At 45.7% G+C, this 21,054-nt stretch overlaps 1 protein-coding gene across 1 annotated transcript in view; it reads left to right on the forward strand.

Annotated features, from left to right (window-relative positions):
* LOC146019691 (acetylcholine receptor subunit alpha-1-B-like) overlaps positions 1-17,622 on the forward strand; it is a 34,512-nt gene extending 16,890 nt beyond the window's left edge. Inside the window, exons 4-9 of the mRNA XM_083152170.1 lie at positions 384-493; positions 4,086-4,281; positions 4,784-5,021; positions 5,704-5,927; positions 9,544-9,783; positions 17,491-17,622. Of these exons, the coding sequence (XP_083008296.1) occupies positions 384-493; positions 4,086-4,281; positions 4,784-5,021; positions 5,704-5,927; positions 9,544-9,783; positions 17,491-17,622 (1,140 nt within the window). The remainder of the gene's footprint in view (positions 1-383; positions 494-4,085; positions 4,282-4,783; positions 5,022-5,703; positions 5,928-9,543; positions 9,784-17,490) is intronic.
* The last annotated feature ends 3,432 nt before the right edge of the window (positions 17,623-21,054 follow it).

A 21,054-nucleotide genomic window follows, 5' to 3' on the forward strand; every position in this document is an offset into this window, starting at 1 on the left:
TGCCCCACCTGCAGTGCAGCATTGTTCTGTCCATTAAAGAAGGAGTTTGCTTTTGCAAACCACCAGAATCACCCCCCATAGTTTGGGAACCACTGAACTAGAGGGAACTAGGGGTGTTGCCTAAAGCAACCAAACAGATTGTGTATATCATTTATATATTGCATTCTAGTAAATGAGACAAAATATGATTGTTGCTATGGGCAACAGCATCACTTGTCTGTTTTAGAAGCATTTATAAATCTACCACTGGGTCTTGTTATTAAATATCCAAAGAAATGAGATATACAGTAATGTGTGCATATTAGTTTATCCTTTTCAATTAAAATTGATTGAAATAAGTAACTTTGACTGTATTTTGTTCTTATTATCTGTCACTTGTTTAGCAATGGGTGGATGTGAACCTAAAATGGGACCCAGCAAATTATGGTGGAATACAGAAAATTCGCATTCCTTCCAGCGATATTTGGCGCCCGGATTTTGTTCTTTACAACAAGTATGTTAGCCCTTAATATATCAATGTGATATTATGCGAATTGTACTTGTCCTACATTATTCTAATAATATGAAGAATATGATTGATTTGTTGTTTATCGGCCACAACCAGTGGTGTAACTAGATATTTGTGGACCCCACAGCAAAGGTTTGTGCAGGCCCCTATGTACCACTCTATGGTGAAAAATGTATATAGCTCATGTGGAAAGGGGAAGGTGGGCCCCTTTCAGCAGTGGGCCCTGCACCAGTGTTCCCTCTAAGCTGTGCGCATGTGCGCGTGCACACAACTCGCCGAGCATGCGCACAGACATTACAACAGAGCACACAAAGCAGCAGTGGTCCCTTTTTGCAGTTGTGGACTCAATTTCACCCATTAACTACATTGTGTGCTGTGTTTTTAATGTTTAAATGATTAATATAATTTTGAAGTAATGTTAACACAAATGCTGAACGTCATTTTCCAGTTATATATGTGACGCACAAAATTTTTAATTTCCTTCCAAAGTTGCACAGCCGAAATCTTTTGCCGCACACAGCCTTCGTAAAATTAGAGGGAACATTGCCCTGCACATATGGTAGTTATGCCCATGGCCACAGCTGGATTTCAGAGAGAGAGCTTGTACCACATGGCCGGTGGACTGATGGGCCTTGCATCATTATTGTATCATCGGGCCCCCACCCCCCCCCCCCCTCCCCACTATACAGTGGCGAAAAAAGCAACTGGGGGAGGGTGGAGGTGAGGACCTCTGGGGAAAAGTGGGATACTTACCCAACTTTCCGGGGGTTCGAAGGCGCCACCCGATGTTTAGGACCCTCCTGGACATACCAGAAGATTAGGCAAGTACAGATGGAGTCCCTCTAATGCTTGCGGGGACTGGCGATGCCTGAAGCGGAGACGGGCAGGGTCTGACTGTCTAATGGAGTCCCTCGCCGCCAGCAGGGACATTCTGGTGAGCTCATCTGTATGTGCTGGACAGACTTCAGAATTATTTATTGCCTTCCTTTTAAAATATATTTGATCAGTTACCGAGGGCTTTACTTGACATAAATGCTAGATGCATCCAATGTTGGACTGTTGCATGAAGGACCCACCAGGGAATGCACTGGTAGGGTCCCAAGCTTAAGGGGAAGGCCAACCTCCAGTGTACCCAGTTACCACAGAGGGACTTGGACAACCTTTAGTGAGGAGTAGGAGTATAACCCATTTATAATGAAGGCAGTAGCACTGTATCAGCACCACCCACCACCACCACCAACTTTCATAGGCAGAAGAGTTCATTTGAATGTAGATTCCATAGAAACAAACCAAGCACCCAAGTTAATCTTTGATTCTGCTCCTCCTACAATAGTTATGCCCCTTTCAGAACGCACTTAAAAAACGTTATTTTGCCAATTTTTAACCGTTTTAAAATGGTAATCTGTGCGGTCTGAAAGGTGCACAACCACTTTACCGTTTTTAAAAAAGCAGTTTTTGCAAAACGGTTAAAATGGAGGGTCCTACCTGTTTTAGACCCGGTATTTTGGCACCAAAATCGGGTCTAAAACGGTATTTAGGACCCAGCCAATAGTGGTCCGCTCTGTGCATATCTAATGAGCAGACCACTATTGGCTTCCCCCCCCCCCCCCCCAATGCAGGAAGGGAATGATTGCGCTGGGGGCAGGGGGTCCCTGCAGTGTATGTTAGATCAGTGGCGGGGTCCCTACAGCTGATGGGAACTAGTAGTACTAGTACCCCCTGCCCCCAGCACGATTATTCCCTGCGCTGCACTGCCCAGGTAGGATCCGGGCTGTGGGGTTCGGGCACATAGCCTTCTATCTTCCGGACAGGCTGGCTGCTGCTCTTCCCCCTCCCGTGCGTGCTCATTCATACAGATGGTATCAGCTGCTCACCACGCTTCCTCTAGTTCCTGAGTATTTGGCTGCTTCTCCCCGGCTCTGCCCTGTGTCTCTCATGCTGCTGAGCGGACACTCATTGGCTCCAGCCTGCGGTGCCCAGCAGTAGCCAACGGACTCTGCGAGAAGTGCACAGACAGATCCCCCTCTCAGCAGCCTCAGTAACAGGGAGAGCCCCCCGCCAGCGTCCAGCACGGGGCAGCAATGCGCCGGCAGCATGGCCAAATGGATCAAGGAGCACCTGGGGTTCAAGAGCTCCAAGCTGCCCCCTCCTGCGCCACCTAAGCCAGGCTACAGACAATGCCTGACAGGGGGAGCCCCCACTCACCATCACCTGCACTCCATGGGACCCCAGTTCCCTGTCACCCCAGTCGGAGGTGGCCCTGCCATGCTACTCCGGCCTGCCCGACAGGAACAAGAGGTACTTGGGGGGAGGGAGCTGCCCAGAAGTACCGGTTTCACTGTATAGCTCTCACACCGCAAACCTGCTTTAGACCAAGTATTTACATGCGGTGTGAAAGGGGTTACACTTGCTCAGACCCATTTTAAAAAACGTTTCAAATACCTGGTCTAAGCAGGTTTTGCGGTGTGAAAGCAGCATTACTGACCCTTAGATGAGGAGGCGGGGCCCTCAGGCAATGGAACCAGCGGCGTAGCTACGATTTGGGCGCCCCCCCGCGCCGTTAGGCGGGGTGCCCCCCGCCGCCCATTCAAACCCCCCCAATCCCCCGCAGCCTTACCTTTCGCGCTGGTCCCGGCGGCTCCGTTCTTCTGCTGAGGACCACCACAAAATGGCCGCCCCCATACAGCAGACAATTTCAGAGAACAGTGTGCTATATGGGGGCGGCCATTTTGTGGTGGTCCTCAGCAGAAGAACGGAGTCGCCGGGACCAGCGAAATAGGTAAGCCTGCGGGGGATTTGGGGCAGGTGTAACTATAGCACCGCAGCCCCCGGCGCCCCCATATGCACAGCGCCCCCCCCGCGGTGGCGGGGGCTGCCGTGCTATAGTTACGCCACTGAATGGAACCTATCAGGGATTTCCCCGATACACCAGTGGGCCAGCTGGACTTGTATTTACTCCTCTTATAGTCAGGGCCGGTGCAAGGCACCGGAGCGCCCCAGGCGAGTCGGGCTGGGGGCGCCCCGGTGCCGGGGGGGTACCTGTCGTTCGGCGCTGTCTATTTAAATCTGGCGGCGGAGGCAGCGGGGGTCCCTGCAGTCCATTAAAAATCACGAGCGCTATCCGCCGGGCTATGCGGAAGCGCTTCTAGTGTGAAAACACTGGCAGCAATCAGCGTGCGCCGTGCTGCCAGAGTTTTTACACTAGAAGCGCTTCCGCATAGCCCGCGGATAGCGCTCGTGATTTTTAATGGACTGCAGGGACCCCCGCTGCCTCCGCCGCCAGATTTAAATAGACAGCGCCGTAGGACAGGTACCCGGGCGGCACAAAATGCCGCCCTCCAGTGGCCGGCGCCCTAGGCAAATGCCTAGATTTGCCTAGTGGTGGCGCCGGCCCTGCTTATAGTAAGGAGCAGATCATTGAGAAGTAATGAACAGGCCCATTATTTAATACATGAGGAAATTAGTGTTTGCTCGTGTGTAATGAGCCCACAAGTGATTGTGAATGAACCCCTTAAATGTTTGCATAATGAGATGATCTTAACTACTCAGTTTCTTTAATATATTTATTTCATTATAGTGCAGATGGTGACTTCACCATTGTCAAGGATACTAAAGTACTTCTGGATTACACAGGGAAAATTTTATGGATGCCTCCAGCTATATTTAAAAGCTACTGCGAAATCATAGTCACGTATTTTCCATTCGATCAGCAGAATTGCAGCATGAAGCTCGGCACTTGGACGTATCACGGCAAGTTAGTAGTTATAAACCCCGTAAGACATATTTTTTAAAATTATAAACGGTAAAAACAATAGAAGTATTTTGCGGGTCCAAAATGAAAAAATAATCTCCATTGTATGCGGAGTTCCATAGTTAAATCATATTCAAAATACTTACCAGTTGGGCCCCTACATCCAACATGGCTGGGCGATTCTATCCTTTCTCCTGGAGGAAATGTTCTTTGGCAGTGGAACGAAGAACCAAAAAATACTGCAGCAGGGCCAATGAGGAAAGTGACTAGCGATGACAGCATGTCACGTGACTCGCCCCCATCAGACCAGCCATTGGCAAGTTTTTAATGCCAGGTCCCATTGGCAGTGATGTTGGACTGGACACACATCGTGTAATGTGTACCCAGGTTAAATACTTAAAAAGTGGATGAAAAAGTTGCCATGTAAATGTCCAGGAATAAAGGGGCTATTTATGAAGGTACTAAAATTGGGAATGCATTTCCTAAAGAGTTTATTGTAACCTAAACACGTTGATTTATTTCAGGAGAGCGAACGTCCAGATCTCAGTAACTTCATGGAGAGTGGAGAGTGGTTGATGAAGGACTATCGCTGCTGGAAGCACTGGGTTACCTACACATGCTGTCCTGACGTCCCATACTTAGACATCACCTATCACTTTGTCTTACAGCGCCTCTCCCTTTACTTCATTGTGAACGTCATAATTCCCTGTCTGCTCTTCTCCTTCCTGACCGGTTTAGTGTTCTATCTGCCCACTGATTCAGGTATCATGTACCTCAGGTTTAGGATTTTAGGATTTTCTAACTCTCTCTGCACATGTTACATCTGCCCCACAAGCAGTGCACATGGTTATGTCCATTTGAGAAGGAATTTGCCTTTGCGAGTGAACCAGAATAAGGGCCACTCTGTAGTTATGCTCCCACTTGTGTCCATGCTGTTTGTACATGTATTAAGCTCACTGATGCATTATATTTATAGTATAGATGAGAGCTATGTCCAACCTGATGTCTCTTTTTAAAACAGATATTTCATAATTGATAACACAAATATCAACAATACTCCCGGGAGTCTCCCGAAAATCGGGTCCCCCTCCCGGCCCCCCGGAAGGGTGGGCAACCCTCCCGGATTCAGGGGGGACCCCCGCTGTCTCCCGGATCGCGGCATTAAAATGCCGCAATCCTCGGGTCTCAGAGGAGGTGGCGGAGCTAAAATGAAACAATCGCGTCATTTTAGCCCTGCCCCCTTCACGGAGATCCGTGAATTCGCTGGTTTAACATCATGGGGTGGGGCTTAGTGATGTCACGCTTAAGCCCCACCCCCTGAGCGGCTGCTGATACTCTCCTCTCCGGGCTTCTCCCGGAAAGGAGAATAATAAAGTCGGCAACCCTGCAATTCTCACATATTATGACATTGCTTTTCCTCTTGTCTTCTTCCCATATCCTGTAGGAGAGAAAATGACGCTAAGTATCTCTGTCCTGCTGTCCCTGACTGTGTTTCTTCTGGTTATTGTGGAGTTGATCCCTTCGACTTCCAGTGCCGTGCCGCTGATTGGAAAATACATGTTATTTACAATGGTGTTAGTCATAGCATCTATCATTATTACAGTCATAGTAATTAACACTCATCATCGATCCCCAAGTACTCACACAATGCCGCCCTGGGTGAGGAAGGTGAGTTCAGCGATCTGCAGAGCAGTCATTTATTGTTTCCACCTGTCCCAACTTGTGACTCTACACCGAAACCATACAGATACTTGCATTCACCATACACCAAATACCCCAACCACGCCTTCACGCTCTCCTGTCACCCTCTGCAGCTTTGGGAAACAAACATGAAACCTACAAAGATGCTTTGGATCTGGTGATCATCTTTGGAGGATATCATGCAGTTCTGCAGATTTCCTGCACTACAAAGGTTTTCATGGGTTGGGATCGTTGGGTCTACAGCAAGTTGGTCGACACCGTTCTAGGTCGACATGGGACAAGGTCGACATGGGTCTAGGTCAACATGGGACAAGGTCGACATGGGTCTAGGTCGACATGGGTCTAGGTTGACAGGTCAGTGAGGTTTTTCACTGTTGTTTTTTTTTAACCTGAATGTTGACACAGTCGACATGGACACAGTTTCCAGTGCACCGCATCCCCTCACATCGTTCGCGATTCTTCAGGCACGGTTTTATTCTCCTACCACGCACTAGTGGATGGTAGGGCATGAAATACTGCTTGTCGGCACATGTCGGCTCAAAAAAACAGTGAAAAACCCTGTCCATCTTTTAACCTAGACACTGTCAACCTAATGCTTGTGTCGACCTAATGATGTGTCGACCTTGACCCATGTCGACCTAGAACCATGTCGACCTAATGGAACTGGAATGTGAACTTTTAAACTAAAAGTTTTTTTTTTTAATTTTGGCGTAAAAAAATCAGGATTTTTTTTCTGTGAAGGGGCATGTTATTTTTATTCATGTGCTTATAGCACATGAATATATATTTAATTAAAAAATATATATTTTTTTAATTATTATTATTATTTTTTTACACAGAGCAGCCAGCAGGGGGCCGGAGCTCTCGAGCCGCTCATTAGATATTCATATATTCACTGCACCCGATCATTACATATGCACGATCGGGTGCAGTGAATACTGGGTCCCCCGCTGGCTATAGGGGGGGGCAGCTTGTGCTGCCTGGGTCCCGGGGAGCCCTCCTCCCCTCCACATATGTTCTGGGGCAGCCAGGAAGACTTTAATCTCCCTGGCTGCCACTGTCATCCGGCTGCCTGCCAGCTCGTCCGCTGCAGGGGTTAAGACTCGCCGTGAGTGGCGGCGAGTCTTAACCACATTGAATAGTGGGAGCAGGAATGGCAGCGAGCCCTCCGGAACAGGGCGACTGCATGGCGAGAGAAAAAATCTCTCGCCATGCACAGAGAATTTTTCTCATTGAATACTGCCCTAAGTAAGACAGAACCTGAAATATCTGACTGGGAAGAGCAATTAACAGGCTTGGATGGGGACCACTGCTTTGAAGTCAGATATCTCCGGTTCCCAAGGGTCGATTTTTAAAATTATTGTACCTATGAAAAGAGGGGACCCTCAGCTTTCAGCCTAGGGTCCTTAGACTCCTGGGAGGGTGGTTTCTGGGTACTCAGAACCCCCCCTGCGTGCGCCACTGGATCTCACTGTACCATTAACACATGTCCGATTGTCTTTATTCCACACTCTTCTCTCTCTGCAGCACTTCTCTTCCCACTATTAAGGACCAGATGTATTAAGCTTCAAAGAGTGATAAAGTGGAGAGTGATAAGCAACCAGCCAATCAGCTCCCATCTGTCATGTTACAGGCTGGATTAAAAAAAATGACAGGTAGGAGCTGATTGTCTGGTTGTTTATCACTCTCCACTTTATCACTTTTTGAAGCTTGATACATCTGTCCCTTAAGCAGCCCATACACGCTGCTTTATGGGCGTGCTTTCCGTGCTGTACTAGCACGGATCAAATCGCATTGCATTGCATGTGCACACGTTGTGCATGCAATGCGATGCGATTTGATGAGAACTAGGTACAAAACGTATGTGCAAGCACATACTTTTTGTACTGTGCGATGAGGTGCAGCGTGTATGGGCTGCTTAAGACTTTTCTGTCACCTTCTTCAACCAATGTTTAGCTTTAATATGCGACTTCAGTACCTTCTGACTTTTATTGTCAGGCACACAGTGAGAACAACTAGGCAAAATAAGCCACCTCTCGACCCTTCCTGTCCATTATTGTATTGATTTATTACAATACAGTATACATTTCCATACAGTGAATGCATTAAATAAATCATTTACATGTGTTCATATGCAGATTTTGTAAAGTTATGTTTATTAATTCCATAACCCACTTGTTCAATTCAATATTTTGGCCCGGAGAAAAATCTGCAATTTTTTGATCGTTTTAGGGTGAATTTAACTCACCCAATTTAATCCTCATGCCAATTTTTCACCTGGGCGAAAAATCCAGCATTGGTGAAAAAAATATGGATTGTCGAATTTGACACAAATCCACATGATTTTGGCGAATGTGCGGCCATTTTTGCCAATGCACCCCTCCCCCCTCAAAAAAAAAAAAGTTAAATGGCATGGGCGAAAATGTACTAAAAAATGGGGGGAAAACAATGTCTGTGATTGAATACAGATAGGCGAATCTTTGCAGCTTTTGAGGCTGGATAGTAAATTAGGAAAAAACACATTTAAAAAAAAAAAAAAAAACATGAAAAAGCCATGTCGATCTTTCCATGCCGATTTAATGCTTATGTCGACATAATGGCCATATCGATCAGTGACTGTCCACCTAATGCTTGTAGACTTGTGACCGCATCCGCTAGCATCCAAAAAAAACGGTCTGCTGTAAGGGGGCGGACATTTTGTGAGGGAGATTTTAATAGCAGCAGGACAGGAGCCGAGCCAGGAGAAGCGCCGGGACCGCAGAGATCTGCGTGTCTTATTTACAGAGGCGGCGGCAAGCTGCAACAGGGGTAAGGCAGGCAGCGGTGAAGCAATAGCCCCGCAGACCCCCGGCACCCACACTTTACTGCGCGGCTATTGTTAGGCCACTGACCGCATACCTTGGCAAATCATCACAGTTTTGCTCTAAAGTGTAATGTTACTAAAATGGGATTTCTATTGAAGATGGGATGTTGCCCATACCAACCTATCAGATTCTATCTATTATCTTCTAGAAGATGCTAAGTAAGTAGGATCTGACTGGTTGCTATGGGCAACATCCCATCATTAATAGAACTCTCATATTAGAAAATTTATCCCTAAGGGGGTATTCAATTACGGGTCACGACTGTCAATCCGGCCTGCCAGACGTGACCCGGGCCCGTTTTCATTTTGTTCGACCGAAGATAGCCAGGTGTGATTCAATGTCCTGTCTGCCAACTGGATGAAAAGGGGGTGTGTCCACGTAAACGGCCGTGAATTGTCAAGATTCGCCCACGATCGCAACAATTCATAGGCGAAATTGACAAAACAGGGCCGACTGCTTTTAAAATAAGGCCCGTTATGCCGATCTGACTCTTCAATGATGTCGGGAAAGACAGCATTGAATAGGCAGTCCCTGCTATTTCCCCCATTGCAAATAGCGGCTGGGATTGAATACACCCCTAAGTCTCTGTAATTAGTAGGTTGAAAAATCAATTACTGAAAACAAGGGCAGGTGCCCGCTGGCCAAATATCTTTCTCTATTACGCCATGTTGGTTTTTACATACTGATGCCGAAATAATATTTGAATTTCATTTATATAGATATTTATTGACACCATCCCAAACTTGATGTTCTTCTCTACAATGAAACGCCCCTCGCAAGAGAAACAAGGGCAGAAGATTTTTGCAGAAGACATCGATATATCAGAGATTTCTGGGAAATTAGGTCCTGCCGCCGTAACCTACCAGTCCCCGATCTTAAAGAATCCTGATGTGAAGAGTGCTATAGAAGGAGTCAAGTATATTGCAGAGACCATGAAATCTGACCAGGAATCCAAAAAGGTAAAATAGCATATATCCCAGATTTACAGCTACATTATTATTGTATGATAAATATGAAAAACAACTTATTTGTAAGGTGGCGGGAGACTACAGCCACTACTAGTATGTACCAATATGTAATAGAGGCACTAGAGTTATATAGATCTATACTCAACAAAAAGAGCTGTATGTTACACAGTAACAACTACAGTAATACATTACCTGGGGTATCTTTTCCAGCTCCACCTGGAATTGTTACACAGGTGAAATAAACTATAAATCATTCTAGTCTACCAGGGGACTGCTCAATAGCCCTAGCGCTAGTAGCAGTTCCAACGATGAGCCACTTTAAAATAAGAACATTGACAGCGTTCAACATTCGATGTAGACCATTTTTGAATTTAAAAAAATACAATTAATTTAAACATTTAAACCAGACTATAAAATAGCACTTTCTATAAACAACGCTGTTATTTGCCCAGCTAGATACCGTGTTCCCCGATAATAAGACCTACCCCGAAAATAAGCCCTACCCTTGATTTTGGACACTGGTCCTAAATAAGCCCTACCCCGAAAATAAGCCCTAGTAAAATTTCATTATCTGGCGTTCAGACAATAGATTCTACACCTGCTAAACCCCCCTGATCCCCCACTCACCACCCCTTACCCCAGGGGTGGATTTAGGGATGAGGGCGCCCCTAGGCACAACAATAATGTTTACTAAGTAGGACAGTTTATAGGGGCAGTATCTGCATGTCCTATCCATTTACACTCTATTTAATATGGAATATAGTACAGTACAGTGGATATTTTGCAGTTATTGGTACATTTTGGGCTGATATTACTATCACAGGCATCCAAGTGCCGCCCCCAAACATGTGCCGCCCCTAGGCCGGTGCCTCACGTGCCTAATGGGAAATTCGGCTCTGCCTTACCCCCCTCACCTCTGTTGTGTAGGTAAAAGCACAGGCTTCTTCTGAAGCCGCTTCTATTCCCATGGATGCATTGCGGTGCGGTACGTCACCGCGCACATAACGCGGTTGCAGAACGGAGCTGTGTCACAGCAAAGAAGAGCTGGACATTATTGAGACTTAAAGGAGTACTGGGGTATGTTTACCTTTATCACGGAGGACTGGGGACATGTTTATTACTGTAAGGAGGACTGGGGGCATGTTTACCGGTATAATGGAGGACTGGGGGCATGGTTGCCGATATAATGGAGGACTGGGGGCATGTTTATTAACCCCTTCCCGACATTTGACGTATATATACGTCATGGCCGGGATGTACTTCCCGACACATGACGTATATATACGTCATGACTTTAAACTGTCACCGCGTCTATAGACGCGGTGAAAGTTTAAACATGTCTGCTGTCCCTGACAGCAGACATGTCCCAGCATGCCCAGGGGGGGCGGCGATGCCTCCCCCCCGTCGGCGATCGCTGCGATTGGCTGTTCAATGTGAACAGCCAATCGCATCGTTTTCCTGTGTTACCGGCGAATCAGACGCTCGGTAACACAGGGATCAATCACCGCCGGGTGTGAGGGGGCGTGAGGGGGTCACCGGTGGTCACCGGTGATGACCACACCTCACCCCACCTGCCCCCAAGGCTGTGATTGGTCCGTCGGACCGACGGACCAATCACAGCCATGGCGCGTGATTTAAACTAACGGTGACTGCGCTGCAGACGCCATTCCGGTCTGGAATTGCGTGCAGAGCGGTCACCGTGTCAATCTGTCGTGATATACTGACCTGATCCTTGCCTGATACTTACCTGATCACCGCTGGTAGCGTGCTGCCAGCAGCTGGATGCTTCCTGGATCTTGTGACTTCCTGTGTGCTGCTGCTGCAGTGTCATAGAGTGACAGATAGTGAGAGATAGTGACAGAGAGTGATAGAGAGTGCTATATTTTGTGTCTGCTGCCCCCCCTTTTGTGCTGATCAGTATATCTGTGCTGATCAGCAACTTTTTGGGGGTGCAGGTTTTTTTTTTTATATATATATACCTGTCAGTTGCACCAAAGGTTGTGCTGCCTGTGCAACTGACTGCTGCCCCCCCTTTTGTGCTGATCAGTATAAATTAACTGATCAGCAACTTTTTGGGGGTGCAGGGTTTTTTTTTTATATATACCCTGTCAGGTTGCACCCACAGTTGTGTGCCTGCTGCCCCTCACTGCTAATCAGTGTTGCATCACTGCATCACTGATCTGCAGGTTTTTTTTTTTGGAGAGTGCAGTGGGGTTTTGTTTTTACACCCACGTTGCTTTTGTGGGTGTCCTGTGGCCGCTGAGCGCTGATCAGTGACGTACATCACTGAACAGCATTTTTGGCACAGGGTTGATATAATTTTTTTTCTGCAGTTTTTTTAAATTGTTTTTTTTTGGAGAGTGCTGTGGTTTATTTTTTTTAAATTGTTTTTACACCCACGTTGCTTTTGTGGGTGTCCTGTGGCCGCTGAGCGCTGATCAGTGACGTACATCACTGATCAGCATTTTCGGCACAGGGTTGATCTATTTTTTTTTTTTTTGGATCAAATTCCTGTTGCCTTTGAGCGCTGTTCAGTGACGGACGTTACTGACCAACATCTGTGCTCAATTTTTGGCGCAGGACCTTTTTTTTTTTTTTTTGTTTAACCCCTTCAAGGTTGTACCAAAGCTGCCTTGAAGTTGCTGAGTGACGTACATCACAGATCAGCATTTTTGCCACAGGGTTGATCTTGATTTTTTTTTTTTATTGGGATCAAATTCCTGTATAAAGTATTTTTTTTTCTGCACTACATACACACTACACACTACATACCCCCCATGTTGAAATAAAGTTTGTACCCCCCCTACACTATACACGTGTTGAAACATTACACTTACAGAAACACAAAAATAAAAATGGCATCCCAAATGTCATCCCAAATGTCATCCCAGTCATCCAGAAGAATGTATTCAGCGGAGGAGGCATATGCCATGCTTGCCTCTGACTCTGACACAGCCAGTGATGCAAGCGGGGAATTTGAAGGATTCGTCTTAACCTCATCTTCCTCCTCTAGTGATGAGGGACCCCCTCAAAGATGCTCCCGTAGAGCAGCTGAGACCCCCCCCCAAATGATTGATCCCGTATGGACCCCACCACCAGACAATTTTGAGCCCCAGGTTCCTGAGTTTTTGGCCATCCCAAGAATCCAATTTGATTCAATAGGTCTCAGAGAAATTGACTTTTTCAAATTATTTTTCTCTGATGATTTTATAAATTTAATGGTGGACCAAAGTAATTTATATGCCCAGCAGTTTATTGCTCAAAACCCCACGTCATCATTTGCTAGGTGGACCCCTGTAGATGCAGTAGAGATGATGACGTTTTGGGGTCTGGTGTTACATATGGGCATAGTAAAAAAGCCAGAAATTAGGCAATATTGGAGTACAGATGTTCTGTACAGCACCCCACTTTACCGTATGGCCATGATTTGGACTCGTTTTGAGACAATCCTTAAATTTTTACATTACACCGATAATGCACAGTGCCCACCCAGAGATGATCCCACCTTTGACCGGCTATTCAAAGTCAGGCCGGTCATTGATCATTTCAGTGCCAAATTTGCAGAGATGTACATCCCTGAAAAATTTATTTGTATCGACGAGTCCCTTATACATTTTAAAGGAAGGGTTAAATTCCACCAGTACCTTCCCAGTAAGAGGGCAAGGTATGGCATAAAAATGTATAAACTGTGTGAAAGCACCTCAGGGTACACCCACAGGTTTAGGGTATATGAAGGGAAGGATTCAAGAATTGAACCGCCAGAATGCCCCCCCTCCCTCGTAGGTGTTAGTGGAAAAATTGTCTGGGATTTAGTGCACCCCTTCCTGGATAAAGGTTATCACCTCTATGTGGATAACTTTTACACTAGCATCCCCCTGTTTAAGGCCCTTGGTTCAAGAGGTACAGCAGCTTGCGGTACTGTGCGCAAGAACCAAAGAGGCCTCCCAAAAACGCACATTGCCCAAGTACTGAGAAGGGGTGAAAGCAGGGCACAATCCACCGAAAATATGTTGTTGGTCAAATATAAGGACAAGAGGGATGTCCTGATACTGACAACAATTCATGGAGACAGTACCACCTCCGTCCCTGTACGAGGTACCAGTACCCACACCTCAAAACCTAATTGTATCCTAGATTACAATAAGTACATGGGCGGAGTGGATCTTTCAGATCAGGTACTGAAGCCGTACAGTGCCCTGCGGAAAACAAAAATCTGGTACAAGAAGCTGGCCGTGTATATCATCCAGATGGCACTGTATAACGCTTACGTGCTATTCCGTTCTACCAGCCAGAGGGGGACATTTATGCACTTTCAAGAGGAAGTCATAAAGGGCCTAATATTTGGGAACCAGCAGGCAGAGGGCCCCAGTACTTCTAGTACTGGCCCCCGTATTGTACCAGGGCAGCATTTTCCTAACGAAATCCCCTCCACTGCAAAAAAGGGCAGGACACAAAAAAGGTGCAAAGTTTGCTATAAAAAGGGAATAAGAAAGGATACTATTTTCCACTGTGAAACTTGCCCCGACAAACGCGGCCTATGTATAAAGGAGTGTTTTAAAATATACCACACATCTATGGATTATTAGGTTCATCATTTCACCGTGCTTCGGGGGTCTTGCTAATGCCACATAGCACCCACCATTCATTCCACCAGAATCTGAGCTGCAAAATCCAAAAATCACTCCTTCCCTTCTGAGTCCTGCCATGCACCCAACTGGTATTTTTTGGTCACATATGAGGCATTGCCATACTCGGGAGAAATTGGGGCACAGATTTTGGGGTGCTTTTTCTCTTTCATACCTTATGAAAATGAAAAATTTTGAGCCAGAACTGCATTTTTGTGTAAAAAAATGTAATTTTTCATTTGCACAGCCCAGTTGTATCAAAATTGGTGAAACCCCTGGGGGTTTGAAATGTACACTATACCCCTAGATGAATTCCCTGAGGGGTGTAGTTTGCAAAATGGGGTCACTTGTGGGGGGGTTCCACTGTATTGGTGCTTTGGGGGTCTTGCTAATGCGACATAGCACCCACCAACATTCCACCAGAATCTGTGCTGCAAAATCCAAATATCACTCCTTCCCTTCTGAGTCCTGCCATGCACCCAAATGGTATTTTTTGGTCACATGTGAGGCATTGCCGTACTCGGGAGAAATTGGGGCACAGATTTTGGGGTGCTTTGTCTCCTTCATTCCTTGTGAAAATGAAAAATTTTGAGCCAGAACTGCATTTTTGTGTAAAAAATTTAATTTTTCATTTTCACTGCCCAGTTGTACCACAATTGGTGAAACCCCTGGGGGTTTGAAATGTACACTATACCCCTAGTTGAATTCCCTGAGGGGTGTAGTTTGCAAAATGGGGTCACTTGTGGGGGGTTCCACTGTATTGGTGCTTCGGGGGTCTTGCTAATGCGACATAGCACCCACCAACATTCCACCAGAATCTGTGCTGCAAAATCCAAATATCACTCCTTCCCTTCTGAGTCCTGCCATGCACCCAAATGGTATTTTTTGGTCACATGTGAGGCATTGCCGTACTCGGGAGAAATTGGGGCACAGATTTTGGGGTGCTTTGTCTCCTTCATTCCTTGTGAAAATGAAAAATTTTGAGCCAGAACTGCATTTTTGTGTAAAAAATTTAATTTTTCATTTTCACTGCCCAGTTGTACCACAATTGGTGAAACCCTTGGGGGTTTGAAATGTACACTATACCCCTAGTTGAATTCCCTGAGGGGTGTAGTTTGCAAAATGGGGTCACTTGTGGGGGGGTTCCACTGTATTGGTGCTTCGGGGGTCTTGCTAATGCGACATAGCACCCACCAACATTCCACCAGAATCTGTGCTGCAAAATCCAAATATCACTCATTCCCTTCTGAGTCCTGCCATGCACCCAAATGGTATTTTTTGGTCACATGTGAGGCATTGCCGTACTCGGGAGAAATTGGAGCACAGATTTTGGGGTGCTTTGTCTCCTTCATTCCTTGTGAAAATGAAAAATTTTGAGCCAGAACTGCATTTTTGTGTAAAAAATTTAATTTTTCATTTTCACTGCCCAGTTGTACCACAATTGGTGAAACCCCTGGGGGTTTGAAGTGTACACTATACCCCTAGTTGAATTCCCTGAGGGGTGTAGTTTGCAAAATGGGGTCACTTGTGGGGGGGTTCCACTGTATTGGTGCTTCGGGGGTCTTGCTAATGCGACATAGCACCCACCAACATTCCACCAGAATCTGTGCTGCAAAATACAAATATCACTTCTTCCCTTCTGAGTCCTGCCATGCACCCAAATGGTATTTTTTGGTCACATGTGAGGCATTGCCGTACTCGGGAGAAATTGGGGCACAGATTTTGGGGTGCTTTGCCTCCTTCATTCCTTGTGAAAATGAAAAATTTTGAGCCAGAACTGCATTTTTGTGTAGAAAATGTAATTTTTCATTTTCACAGCCCAGTTGTACCACAATTGGTGAAACCCCTGGGGGTTTGAAATGTACACTATACCCCTAGATGAATTCCCTGAGGGGTGTAGTTTGCAAAATGGGGTCACTTGTGGGGGGGTTCCTAACTTTTAGCATCTTATGGTGCCTAGAAACCTACATGGTGCCTAAAAAATAATCTCATAAAAAGGAGGCTCCAAAATCAAGTAGGTGCTCCTTCTATTATGAAGCCTGTGGTTTGGTCACACTAGGGCCACATATAGGATATTTATGAAAACAAAAGAATTGGGGGAATCAATTTTTAGTCACATTTCTCTAGTAAAATCTACTGTGTTCCTTAGAAAAATGTATTAAAATTGAAAATCTGCAAAAAAAATGAAATTTTGAAATTTCACCTACACTTTGTTTTAATTCCTGTGAAACACCTAAAGGGTTAACAAACTTCCAAAATGCTGTTTTGAATACTGTGAGGGGTGCAGTTTTTGAAATGGCATCATTTATGGGGGTGTCTCACATACAAGTCCCTCAAAGTCACATCAGAACTGAACTGGTCCCTAAAAAAATCAGTGTTTGAAATTTTCTTGAAAATTTGAGAATTTGCTATTCATATTTTAAGCCTCCTAGTGTCCAAAAAAATTAAAAGGAGGTTGAAATAATGATGGAAACATAAAGTATACATATGGTCTATGTTAGTTATTAACTATTTTGAGTGGTATGATTATTTGTCTCACAAGCAGAAAATTTAACATTTTTAAAATTGCTAAATTTTCAATTTTTTTACGACATTTTGGTATTTTTCACAAAAAAACACAGACTGTATCGACCCAAATTTACCACTAACTTGAAGTACAATGTGTCACGAGAAAACAATCTCAAAATCACTGGGATAAGTAAAAGCAAAAAAAAGTTATCCCCACTTAAGTGATACATGTCAGATTTGAAAAAAAGGGCTCTGTCAGGAAGGCAAAAACAGGCTGCGGCAGGAAGGGGTTAAGGAGTACTGGGGTGTGTTTACCTGTATCAAGAAGGACTGGGGGCATGTTTATTAAGGAGGACTGGGGGCATGTTTCTTGACATTTGCTGTCAATGTTCATTAAAATAAGCCCTACCCTAAAATAAGCCATATGGTGTTTTTTGTTCAAGAAAAAAAAATAAGACAATGTCTTATTATCGGGGAAACACGGTAGCAGTATACAGTATTATTTCTAATCATCCTGGATAGATATTGCTGATCTAATGTACAGTTCATCATTTCATTTCTGCAGGCTTCAGAAGAATGGAAATTTGTAGCAATGGTCCTGGACCACGTCCTCCTCGGGGGCTTCATGATCGTTTGTGTCATTGGGACATCAGCTGTGTTTGCTGGTCGTCTTATTGAGCTTAACTCCCAGGAATGAATTGAATTGGGATTTTACTCCATTACTGACAGGACAAAAAAGACTGAAGAACATCACAAATGTCATTCATTGATGATGTAATAATGTACCATGCCGGTTCTACTCATCGATAACGGATTACAGGGCCATTTAATGATGACGCAGAGGATGGAATAGCTGTACCAGTCAGTGGCGATGGAAATCATGGAATACTGTGCTCTAACCGTACCTCTCCCTTGTGATAATGGAATAGACAATTATATTGTTATATTACTGTACATATAATGTATAACACGTTTTTGATTTGTTTAATACAGTTTGCGTCTTCATATAATGCAGCACTTTCCAGGGAACACTGAAGTAATCATGCTGAAATACAGAAAACCTACTGTATGTAGATAGTGCCCATTGCCCCAGCATTGATGAAGCTGCGCAGACCACTGTTTGGGGGGCAGATTAAAAATGGGGCAGATGGAACTACAGCTCAAGGCTTCCAATTGGGCCACCATCATACAACATGGTGAAAACTGGCTGCCCAGCCGGCAACAGACTCAGGGGCAGATTTATTAAGCTCGGTGAAGTGATATAGGGTGAGATTTAATAGGATGAGAGATTCAGAAAGTGAGAGATTTGGTGAGAAATCTCCTGTTTTTTTAAAGCGGCAATCATTTACACTGCAAAACCAGTTTGATTTTGAAGTGTAAATGATTGCCACTTTAAAAAAACTGGAGATTTCTCACCAAATCTCTCACTTTCTGAATCTCTCATCCCATTAAATCTCACCCAAAGTGTCTGGTTTTTATCACCGACCAATCAGCTCCTACTTGTGAAGGTACAGGCTTGGTTTAAAAAATCACAGGTAGGAGCTGATTGGCCGGCGATAAAAATCAGACAGTTAATCACTTCACCGAGCGTAATAAATCTACCCCTCAGCCACAAATCTTCCTATTAAAATGGTTATGCTTGTTCTCTCTCAAAATAATGATGCATTTTTTTCTATCTTTATGTATTTAGGGAGACAGTGGGGCTGATAGTGTAGGATGTGTACAATCCCACAAAGCACTGGCCACACCCACACAACACTGGTCTCATAGCTCCTCCCCTTCACAGTATAGGTCCTTAAACATTTTCAGCCACAAGCCCATGAAACCTTAATCCATCCAAAGCAGTGTGCCATGTTTCCTTAATTTAAATGGTTAAATTGTTCTTTCGTAAATTATGACAGAACATATCTGGTCAGTTACAGAATTAGTTGTCAGGATTGGAGAAAACGCCAAAGTCTTCTTAATGATATTTAGGAAAATGGTAGAAGATTCCTCAAAGAGAAACATCGACCAATGAATGACTTCTTACAAATCTTTCTACGCTGGATAGATTCTGGGTTATATATTGCAACTGGTCAGTGGGCTTGTACACCTGATATGTGAGTGAACGTCAGACAGATATATTGTATCGGTTGTACAGCACAGCCATTGCCCATACACTTTGAGCGGGCAGGCCGCTGGTCCCTCGTACACTTGAGACTGACATCACAACTTTGCCAGGAAAATTAAAATGCACACACAAGATAAGCAGTGGTGGATCCAGGGGTGGGGCGGCAGTACAGTCCAAAATTCAAATAGGGGAGCCACCCCCCACTGCAAGTGAGCCAATTTGGAATGGCAGTTGTGGCAGTGGGTCTGGCTTCCCTATTTGAATTATGAACTGTGCTGCAGCCCCTGAGCCTTTTCCTGAAGATAACACATCAAGCAGACTGATCACTAAGTGTATATGCTTACTTGAATTGGTCGTTCAGTCAGCACAACAGCCAGTCACCCAGGAGTGTACCTAGCCTGTGTACTTCCTTCATCTTCCACCTAGATGACAAAGTATAATTACCATCCTTATCAGAATGATACCATTTGTGATATAATAATAATACATTCAGTTCCCATGGAAGCATTATTGTCTATTATTATTTATAGTGCATATTTATAGTACACAGCACTGTACAGATAATATTTTGTCATACATCATCAGTCCCTGCCCTGTGGAGCTTACAATCTACAGTATATCCCCCCCCGTGCACGGGTGCAAATACGTTCACAGCCATTAACACACAGGGGGTAAATAATTCACCATGTAATGCAGGGTTGCCGACCCTCCCAGAATTCCCGGGAGTCTCCCGAAAATCGGGTCCCCCTCCCGGCCCCCCAGAAGGGTGAGCAACCCTCCCGGAATCTGGGGGACCCACCTGAGCCCCCCGAATCGCGGCATGTAAATGCCGCAATCCGCGGGTCTCAGAGGAGGGGGCGGAGCTAAAATGACACGATTAATGACGTCACAGTCAAGCCCCGCCCCCAATCGGGTAAGGAAAGTCTCCTCTCCAGGCTTCTCCCGGAGAGGAGCATTTAAAAGTCGGCAACCCTGATGTAATGATTTTCCCCTGCTGGCGGTGTTGAGTAAGGTCTTGCCTCACTCGGCATTGCGAAGGAGGACGCTACTAACGTTTGCCAGGGCACTCCCCCGAAGTGTCAATCTCCCTGTGAGTAGTAAGCAAAGGCTAGTGCCTTTTGGTGCAAGGCTCCCGCCTTCGCACTGCATATGCGACAAACTAAGCTGCTTTCAACTCAAAGTCCCCCAGTGTGTATGGGCCTCAAGAATGCCAAGATGACAATACACTGGATATCAAGGTAAAAGTCCTGCAATGCAATAATGTTTGCCTTGAAAAGAATCACCAACATAATGGAGCCATTTGTGGTCTCTTTATCTATATGCAGGATGAATGCAGACATTGATGAATTGCCTCACCCAGAATGTGGTGGTTACCTGTGAGTCGTAATATATACACTAATTGGTATGAATCAGTGGCGTAACTAAAACTTTTGCGCCCCCCCCGCCGGGACAATTTCACCGCCCCCCCCCCCCCCCCCCCCCCGGACAATTTTGCAGCTGCCCCCCCCCCCCCCCCGTTAAAGGACCCCCCCGGGAGCTGGCAGGGGGGTCCGTGCGGCGCGGAGGTACCTGTATTAAAGGAGAGCCTGGAGGTCCCTGCGCCGCCTAGTATGATGCTGCCGGGGTCCCTGCGCCTACGGCGCTGAGTATGACTCCGGCAGCATCATACTCAGCGCCGCAGGCGCAGGGACCTCCAGGCTCTCCCTTAAACAGGTACCTCCGCGCCGCACAGACCCCCCTGCCAGCTCCCGCTGCACCCACATGCAGTGGGGAGCTGGCGGAGATCCACCAGCGCCCGCAGCCCCCCGGCGCCTCCCCGCCACCGCGGGGGCTGCGGCCTAATTGTTACGCCACTGGTATGAATGACTACATAGTGTAAGCTGGGCCTGGCCTGTTAACCAGTGGTGCAAGTAGAATTTTTTTCTTGGTGGTATTGATAGCCTCCACCAAAAATGGGCATGTTCATGTGTCATGAGGGGACGTGGTTACACAAAGCTAGAGGAGTGACTAAATGACAAT

This window comes from Crinia signifera, chromosome 7 (genome assembly GCF_055691185.1).
Source record: "Crinia signifera chromosome 7, ASM5569118v1, whole genome shotgun sequence".
Taxonomy (NCBI): Eukaryota; Metazoa; Chordata; class Amphibia; order Anura; family Myobatrachidae; genus Crinia; species Crinia signifera.